Source organism: Hoplias malabaricus, chromosome 4 (assembly GCF_029633855.1).
Source record: "Hoplias malabaricus isolate fHopMal1 chromosome 4, fHopMal1.hap1, whole genome shotgun sequence".
Taxonomy (NCBI): Eukaryota; Metazoa; Chordata; class Actinopteri; order Characiformes; family Erythrinidae; genus Hoplias; species Hoplias malabaricus.
The window spans coordinates 4,898,504-4,908,380 of NC_089803.1; the positions used below are offsets into that span (position 1 = coordinate 4,898,504).

Here is a 9,877-nt window from a genome sequence, read left to right on the forward strand (position 1 = left end):
GATGTTAATCAGTCTAATGAAGGTGTAGAAGGATTAGAGAGTGATGGTAAACCTGATGTTAATCAGTCTAATGAAGGTGGAGAAGGATTAGAAAGTGATGGTAAACCTGATGTTGATCAGTCTAATGAAGGTGTAGAAGGATTAGAGAGTGATGGTAAACCTGATGTTAATCAGTCTAATGAAGGTGTAGAAGGATTAGAGAGTGATGGTAAACCTGATGTTAATCAGTCTAATGAAGGTGTAGAAGGATTAGAGAGTGATGGTAAACCTGATGTTGATCAGTCTAATGAAGGTGTAAAAGGATTAGAGTGTGACGGTAAACCTGATGTTAATCAGTCTAATGAAGGTGTAGAAGGATTAGAGAGTGACGGTAAACCTGATGTTGATCAGTCTAATGAAGGTGTAAAAGGATTAGAGTGTGACGGTAAACCTGATGTTAATCAGTCTAATGAAGGTGTAGAAGGATTAGAGAGTGATGGTAAACCTGATGTTGATCAGTCTAATGAAGGTGTAGAAGGATTAGACAGTGACGGTAAACCTGATGTTAATCAGTCTAATGAAGGTGTAGAAGAATTAGAGAGTGACAGTAAACCTGATGTTAATCAGTCTAATGAAGGTGTAGAAGGATTAGAGAGTGATGGTAAACCTGATGTTAATCAGTCTAATGAAGGTGTAGAAGGATTAGAGAGTGATGGTAAACCTGATGTTAATCAGTCTAATGAAGGTGTAGAAGGATTAGAGAGTGACAGAAAACCTGATGTTAATCAGTCTAATGAAGGTGTAGAAGGATTAGAGAGTGACGGTAAACCTGATGTTAATCAGTCTAATGAAGGTGTAGAAGGATTAGAGAGTGACAGAAAACCTGATGTTAATCAGTCTAATGAAGGTGTAGAAGGATTAGAGAGTGATGGTAAACCTGATGTTAATCAGTCTAATGAAGGTGTAGAAGGATTAGAGAGTGACAGAAAACCTGATGTTGATCAGTCTAATGAAGGTGTAGAAGGATTAGAGAGTGACGGTAAACCTGATGTTAATCAGTCTAATGAAGGTGTTCTAGAGAGAATTCCATGCACTGACTCTATTGTTTTGCTGGGGGACTTTATTGGTAATGACTGGGAAAATTGAAGAGTTGGGAGGAATGGCTTGCCCGATCTGAACCTGAGTGGTGTGATGTAATTGGACTTGTTTGCTAGTTATGGTTTGTCTGTAACGAACAACATACTCAAACATAAGTCTGCTCATAAGTATACTTGGTACCAGAGCACCTTGAGCCAAAGGTCAATGATTGATTTTGTGGTCGTATTTTCTGATCTGGATCCATATGTTTTGGATACTCGGGTAAAGAGAGGGGCTGAGCTGTCAACCGGTCACCCTCTGTTGGTGAGTTGGATCCAATGGCGGGGAAAGATGCCGGACAGACCTAGTAAGCCCAAACGTATGCTGGGAAAAGCTGGCAGAGGACTCTGGATGGATTTCAACTCTAACCTCAGAGAGAACTTCTCACATGTTCCGGAGAAGGTAGGGGGAATGGAGTCTGAATGGACTCTGTTCCAGACTTCCATTGTGAAAGCAGCTGCATGTAGCTATGTTCATAAGCTTGTCTGTGCCTGTTATGGTGGCAACCCAAGAACCCACTGGTGGACACTGGGGGTGAGGGAAGCTGTCAAGCAGAAGAAGGAGGCTTTTTGGTCTTGGCTGGTTTAGGGAACTTCCGAATCTGCGGATGGGTACCGGCAAGCAAAAAGGGCTGCAGCTGTGGCAGTTGCTAAAGCAAAATCCAGAGTATGGGAGGAGTTTGGAGAGGCCATGGAAGATCACTACCAGGCGGCCTCAAAGAGGTTCTAGAAAGCTCAGCCAGCTCAGGAGGTGGAGAGGGGACACTGTCCAAGCGGTGCTCAGTAATGATGGTGAAACTAAACTTGGCTGACAGACATGCCTCCTGTGCAGGAGGTAGGGCCAGAAGTTTCAGATCCCATTTCCTTGGCTGAAGTAACTGATGTGGTGATGTGATGCAGTGGCAAACCCCCGGAGTGGATGAGATTTGCCCAGAGTCACTGAAGGCACTTGATACTGTGGCGCTGTCTTGGATGACACGCCTCTACAATATTGCATGGACCTCGGGAATGGTGCCTTTGGATTGGCAAACAGGGATAGTGGTTCCTGTTTTTAAAAAAAGTGGACCAGAGAAAGTGTGCCAATTATTGTGGCATCACACTTTTCAGCCTCCTTGGGAAAGTCTATGCCAAGGTGCTGGAAAGGAGAATCCGTACGATAGTCGAACCTAGAATTTTGGAGGAAGAAGGTGTATGACCCTGTTCCCTGAGTGATTCTGAGGGAGGTGCTTTGTGAGTATTGCATGCCAGGGTTGTACTGTCCTTGTATTCTCAGATTTTGAGTTGTGTTTGCATCCTCAGCAGTAAGTCAAACTTGTTCAATGTGGGCACTGAACTCCGTCAGATACAAGTGGCCAAAATGAGCTTTCTCCAACGGGTTGCTGGGCGTACTCTCCGTGATTGGGTAAGTAGCTCAGTGATTAGGGAGGAGCTCGAAATAGAGTCACTGCTCCCTTGCGTTGAGAGGAGTCAGTAGAGGTGGACAGAGACGTCTGTGCTTTTTTATTCACCCTGTTGCCACCGCGACACTAAAAAAAAAAACAACAACATCAGTAAAATGAAATATGGGGCAGCAATAGAAAAACTGTGTAAACACTTATTTCGCCTTAAAACACTTTTGATACTCGAGTATTTAAATAAGGTGTAGGTTAAAGCCTTTTCACAACTTGATGACTTCTTTGAAGAACATTAACGATGGTTACATGTGGCATGGTGTGGGAATATCATAATCTGACTTATCAGGCATTGAGAGCTCAGGGTGTGTACAAACAGTCTACATTTTTTACCTGAAAACATATAGAAATCTGCAAATAGATTTAAAGTTAAATAAGTCTGAGAACCCTCAAGTCGGACAAGTTGACTAAATGAAGCTGAACATCTGGTGAAAGTGCTGCTCTATTCTGGGAGAAAGAGGACGATTCAGGACTGTTCATGTAAATCTGAGTTTCACCTCACTGCTCTCTCTCTCTCTCTCTCTCTCTCTCTCTCTCTCTCTCTTTCTCTCTTTACTGGTGTGTGTAAAAGGCTGTGTAGAGTTCAGTTGTTTGGAGCTTGGTTTCAGTTCCTTAGTGCTGATGAGAACTGTCACAGTGTCATAGTCCTAGTGTTTCATTTGTTAATTCATTGTTCAGCAGGTGATGATCAAGTCTTTCGTGGGTGACACCACTGTGTTACAGCAATGTTACAGAATATGAAAAGTGTTAATTATTTAAAATTAAATGTAACAGTGTTTTGGGTGAATCTTAGAGAATACACTATGTGAGATGCCAACAGATCTAATGTCTGTCCAAGGCTGGTTCAGAGCAGGTGGAAATAATCAGACACTGAGCGGTTTCTTCTGCTATTGAAGCAGTGTCTAATTTAGAAAAGTTCAGTTGAAGAAAAACAGAAACAGAATCTTAGAAAATGGTGGTGCTGCTCTCACACATTGTGAAGGTGATGGGAACAGATGATGTTTAAGCTCCATGATGAATGTATCTGTTTACACTGATGTCTGTTTGTCTCACTGAAAAAGACTAAACAACCAGTAAAAAAACCTCCTGCTGGTCTTACACTAACACTGGACTCTGCCTAAGACTGCACCAAGAGAGACACTAGAGTAACACTAAATATACATTTCAATTTTCAGGACACTCACAGTAACTGTGCATTTATAATAATAAAATAACACTTACACCACACTTTTATTAACTCTAAGTAAAAGGACATGTCTGGGGAGGACAGAATGTAGTGGGGGAGCTGAGCAGGACAGGGGCCTGATCACAGAATGGCTGTGTGATTATGTGTTAGATTGATATTGTCCACATTGCACCAGCTACATTTCAGTGGGAGGTTCATCACTACTCTGCCTTTCAGCTAAGATCAAGTTTAGTATCAGTTATCTAGGTTTAATATCTGATACCTCCTCTATATTATCATTATGAAATAAATCGATTTTTAGAGCAGAGGGACAGAAGAGGGGCTTGATAAATCCACTCTTTTCATCTACACGTTATTACAGAACCTCCAGGATCTCTGCACTTCTTTCTCTTGGGCGCAGCCATGCTGTAATGGTTAGAGAAGTGGGCTTGGGACAGGAGTGTCCTTGGCTTGATTCCCACAAACATCAGGAGAACTGGGGACAGGGGGCTTGAAGAAACATCACTGTGCCCTCCCTCTAAATCACAGCTGATTTGCCCTGTACCTGGGACAGTCTTCTCCAGTTAATGGATGCAGCATGTGACGACGTAGGTGTGGATTCATATAGAGACTGGATTCAACAGACCACTGGATCCTTTGTCCATTTCTAATCAATGGAGAACACTACCTGAGATGTAGAGGTCGTCCTGTGGCTTGACCCAGCCCGGAGACATGATGCTGAGGCAGAGGGAATAACTGACACTGCACACTGTAAATACAAATAAATATAGTCCAATGTGTGAGCTTCTTTAGCATTGTTTATGGTTCTGGTAAATTGCCAATAGATGTTTAGCCCCAAAATAGAACCTTTACTTGTTGGAGAATGTGTTTAGCTGTAGATTCAGTGCTGAGTGTTGTCCTTGAGTTTGACAAAGTCAAGATGAACATATTTACACAAACGATGAAGATAATGAACCTCTCAAGGATGGCTTTAAAAATGGGTGGGAAGGGTGTGGAATAATAATAATAATAATAATAGTAATAATAATAATAATAATAATAATAAGAAGAAGAAGAAAATAAGAAAATAATAATAAAACACTTCCTCTACAGAAGTTTTGTGTAGTTTAAACCAGTCTAATTTTAGAAGAACTGACTTGATCCACATAATAGACTTAAGCAAGACACTAGAGTTCAGGGACATAGTCTTTCCTTTTTATACTTAACTTTTAAAGTTCTACTGGAAACAAATGTAGTGATTTTACTGTGTGAATAAAGTAAAATACTATTTAAACAAATTGTGTAAAGTGTGTAATTAATGTGTGGAGACTGTATGTTGAATGCGTATAGTGTGTATAAAGTGTGTATACACTGTGTTTAGACTGGTTGTAAAGTGTGTAATGTGCTGAGTGCGTTAATCTGCTCCTGGTGAGATACTCCATCTCCTGATGTAAATCCCTGTTCCACAGTGAGAAAAACTCCCCAAAGAGAGAACACTCTTCACTACTGTAGTGTTCTGGAGCTGATGAGTTCAGTTGAGTGCAGCTTTAGCAGCTGTTCTCAGATCAGTGAGTGTTTCTGACTCAGAGCAGTTCCTCTACAGCTGAAGGAGGTTTTTGTACGACGCTCTAACACTGTGTGAACGGAGTGCTCCAACCCTGCTGACAGTAATAATCTCCTGCATCTTCAGGCTTTACTCCAGTGATTTTTAGAGTAAAATCTGTACCAGATCCACTCCCACTGAAACGATCTGAGACTCCAGACTGACGGGTGGATGCTCTATAGATCAGGAGTTTAGGAGCTTTTCCAGGTTTCTGCTGATACCAGGCGAGATCGCTTCTGACACCCTCACTGGATCTGCAGCTGATAGTAACAGTGTCCCCTGGAGAAACAGACCGAGATCCTGGAGACTGTGTCAGGATTTTATCTCCAAATGAATCTGTAATGGAAAAATAAATATATAGATATTAATGGACAAAAACATTTTATTTCAGAGGTAAAAATAAAGGAAATATCATTAAAAGCCAAAATGTTGCCTTCAAATATAAATAAAAACAATCAAAATATTAACAGCTTTCCTCACCTCTCGTCCAGAGCGCCAGTGTCCAGATGAAGATGGAGACCAAAGTCATGGTTGCTGTGGGTGAAGTTTGTGGGGCAGCAGCTCTCAGTCATGAAGTGTTAAACTCACAGGACTATAAACACTAGCAGAGCACTGAAGCATGGGCTCATGATGCAAAGTGGACCCTCTCTATGGAAATCATCAAACCTCTAGTGAGTTTAGACTGGGATCTCCAGGACTGAATAATCCATATAATGACCAACAAAAAAGTTAATAACTGAAAAGTCTGTTTATCAGTAGTCACATTGCATTAATGAAACTTTACAGTTTGGATTTAGAAAACTAAATTAGGAAACAGTTACATATATATGGCTTTTAATTCTGTGGAGAAGTGAGACGATGGTTATCAAATGAAAATGGAATTTTCTTTCCTACATTTCTTGCCAATGCACAGCATATAACACATGTCCATGTTCTAAAACAAGTCACATGGGTTTAATAAAACTAATTCAAGATCTCAGTACATAATCAGACCTTTAACGTCATACTCTAACTCCAACTGGAAGACTGCAGACAGGGGGCGTTGTATTTAGAAGTTGTTTGCAGTGAGTGCTCAGATTTGTCAAAAGAGAGATTTCAGTTTGAACTGCTACGACTGTCAGGTGAGAAGGCTCAGAATGAGTGGGAGGAGCCAAAGCAGCATGTTAAAATGTAGAAACAAGTATCTCTTTAATAAGAGTTAGTCTTGAGGAAGGAGATTATAAATGACTCTGAAGAAAACACTGGAAACATTGTTTTAACAGCTTTTACTGGTTTATTTTATATTTTAAAATGAAAGGAAAATCATATTAAAATGCAGGTATAAGTTTTTCTGTGAATATTTTACTCTCAAAGAGACAATCACATCAAGTGGAGCTGTGAGTGCGGATTTATGTCGTCACACTGAAAACTCCCACTGTTACACCAGGAAACTCAAAACATTTGTGGTGACGTTGACTGTCACTAGGTGTGGCACTATACCACAAGTACCCAAGATTTACACTAATGTGCACACCTAAATCTGTATAAAGCATTGACTACACCACCCCTATATTATGGGGAAGGGGACCCCTCGCTAGGCCACTCAATTAAAAGAGAGTGAGAGCCTGTCAATAATGCACATGCATCAGTCAGGATATCAAGTCTCGATACAAACTTTATTTCAATTAATTAGTATATATATAAATGTTGTAAACACTATTGGAAACTGTGTGGGGTTTAAGCTGATGTACAGACACTACATAACATAGCACAGGCCCAAAACAGTGTTGCCAAGGAAGTGCCCAAACCCACGGAGCCCTTTTCACAAAAACATCACTAATGGACACACAGACTACCACCGACCACGCAAAACCAAGATCACAGACTGAGGTCACCAACAAGATTACACCACCAAAATAAAAGGGCACAACCCGAGCACCAGGGTGACCCACTCCTTGACCACAAAACAAAGAAAAGAACAAACAGCAACAGAAACGACCTGTGATATGTCATTACAATACGTTACAGATAACAGCCTTAAGGTCTAAAGCTAAACCTCAAAACAGTGTTATTAATAAAAATGTAAAATAGTAACGGGTGGCTCAGCTATAAGCTGGATGAACACAGTACAATTACAGTCCATGTAATGCACAAGATAAAAACAATACAATAAACAGTGGAGGGAAAACAGTGGCCCACAAGTGCCCCGGCTGCTGCCCCACTCCAGGTAAAACAATATGACTGAGGTATAACTGTTCTGTAGCTGTAACCCAATGAATGTGCAAGCAGCGTTGAACCAGCACCAGTTAAGTCACTGCTAACATCAATCCACACCAGCCATTAATTCAGCTGCCTGTGCTTCTCCACTTCTCAACTGGTCAGCTGCTCCCACCAGTGCACATACACAGACTAAGTTCCTCCAACAGCAACGCACCCAAAAATTCCCACCGTCCCTTTGTTTGACCAAAGTGGAAGTGAACTCACCTGGGTGTGCTCACCTTTATCTTCCCCTGGGGATCAATACACTCCCTACCTGGGTTCCACCCTCTCTACAGTGGGTGTGTCCCATGTTAGTGAGATCTTTCAAACCAGACAGGCACCACTTCACCAATGAACTAATCTTTAAGGTGCAGGAGTTCATGTTATTATTAACTTTAATAATAAACAATATTAGGCATTCAGCCATACCACACGTTCATCAGATTTTATGGTCTGACACAATTTAACTCATTTCAGCAGCACCTCATTCACAACATTTCATTTACAGATGCTGTTTTACTCCATAATCCTACACCACTAAGAGATTTATAGATCAGTGACAGTTTAGGAGACATAATGGATTAATTCAGCAGTCTGTGAATATTGGGGGAAGAGTGATAGCCTTCCAACCGAGATCAACCAGGTCCAAATATCCATCTGCACTCACTGATGATGACTTGAAAACCCACTTTAGAATTGGTCCAATAAAATTAATTGAATAAAATAAAAAATGTTGCTTTCCAAACCCATGTCCTCTACCAGAAATTTAAATCCATGCAGCTTTCCTCTCTCTCTCTCTCTCTCTCTCTCTCTCTCTCTCTCTCCCTGATGACCTGTTTCCATCACACCAGTGATATACTCCTAGTGAAGGATGTGCTGATGGGAACAAAGGAGGGGCCAGCACTGAGAGCAGGAAGAGAAGAAGAGGGACTGAAAGTGACTGTTGTTTGTTTTGCGTTGAGAAGAAAAGCTGGTCATTTGGGGTGTGTTACAGTGTGTCATTCTGGTGTGTAAATAAAAGACCAGTCAGACAAACTGCTGCTGCCCCCAGAGTCCTCCTTCCTACAGAGGCTGGGTCACTGACAAATGTATTCTTTTTTATTCATAAATAATCAGTGCCTAAATATTTGTTTGCTATTCCTCAGTAAACTAAACTACCGTTATGGGAGATGTGTGATGATTTAGCATCAGATGATGAACCATTAGTTAAATATTCAGTTTGACAGAAGCTGATGAACTAGTGACCAATCTGTAGAAATGCCTTCTGAGCGTCAGACTGAGTACTTAGGTGTAACAGTCTGCACTTGGACTTTTACCATTGCTGTACAACCCCCTAAAGAAATTAGAGACCAGACCTGATGAGAATCTGAAGGGAGAAACCCTCAGCTGAAGTCCAGGTTGTTTTCAGTCTCATGGTTCTGATGATGTGTGGAATCTCGAGGGTAGGACGAGAGAACCAGAATGGAGCCTGTATTGTGATAATGTAGACCATATTACGAGAGAAATGTACAAACAAAACAACACAACACATGTTGGAGATGATGATGGAGACAGATTTAAACTGAACTGTGAGATTAGCAGCTATTGTCTTCTTCTCCAGACGTCCTTTAACTCAAAAACACTAATGAAAGATCACTGAAGTATTTAGACACACAACTTGGTTTTAGAAGTTCGGTCACTCCACAATGACTGTGGTGTGGTTCTCTTTTATCATCCAGTGGATTAAAGGAGCAACAAAAACAACCCGTGCTGCATCGCCTCTCAACATTAATGTTATGGTTGTTTACTTAAAGTAACTTTAGGTATTCAGTCCTTCACCAGTGACACACAGCTGCCACAGAACTCAGCAAAATAAAACACTCGCTCCTCACAGATCACACAATTAAAGAAGCTTTCCATTCCACCTTAAATGGTGCAGCAGGTGTATGGTGTATGCTCTAGTGTTTAAGGTGGAACGGGACACAGGTGAATTAAAAGCTGACTGCAGTCTCATGCAGGTGTGAGAAGTGAGTGTGTGTTGTACACAGTTGTGTTGGTGCTGGGTCTGCGCTGGTGAGAGATTTAAAACATAGACAAAACACAACTAAATTCCAGCAAGAAGTTTCAGAACAGGAAACTGTCTCAGTCTCGTCCTGAACACAGGCTTTGGCTCATAAGCCTTTTTCAGTCACATTATTGCTTTTATTTGTCACTCTTGAACAACAATGTTGGTATTTAATTTATGTTCCTCATGATTTATCAGTAAAAGTAACAATGATTATTGATTTATCAGCTTTATTAGTGATCGTAGAGCTCCCTGTGTATG

General features: G+C 41.0%; 1 non-coding gene and 1 gene segment (V, D, J or C); one reads left to right on the top strand and one right to left on the bottom strand.

Annotated features, from left to right (window-relative positions):
• The first annotated feature begins 3,948 nt into the window (after positions 1–3,948).
• LOC136695771 (U2 spliceosomal RNA) lies at positions 3,949–4,138 on the top strand. Its single transcript, XR_010802363.1, has one exon. It is a non-coding gene; the product is annotated as a U2 spliceosomal RNA (small nuclear RNA).
• A 1,221-nt stretch (positions 4,139–5,359) lies between these two features.
• LOC136694142 (immunoglobulin kappa variable 3-20-like) lies at positions 5,360–5,863 on the bottom strand. The segment is given in 2 exon segments: positions 5,360–5,670; positions 5,815–5,863. Coding segments are annotated over 2 exon segments (360 nt in total).
• Between the last annotated feature and the right edge of the window lie 4,014 nt (positions 5,864–9,877).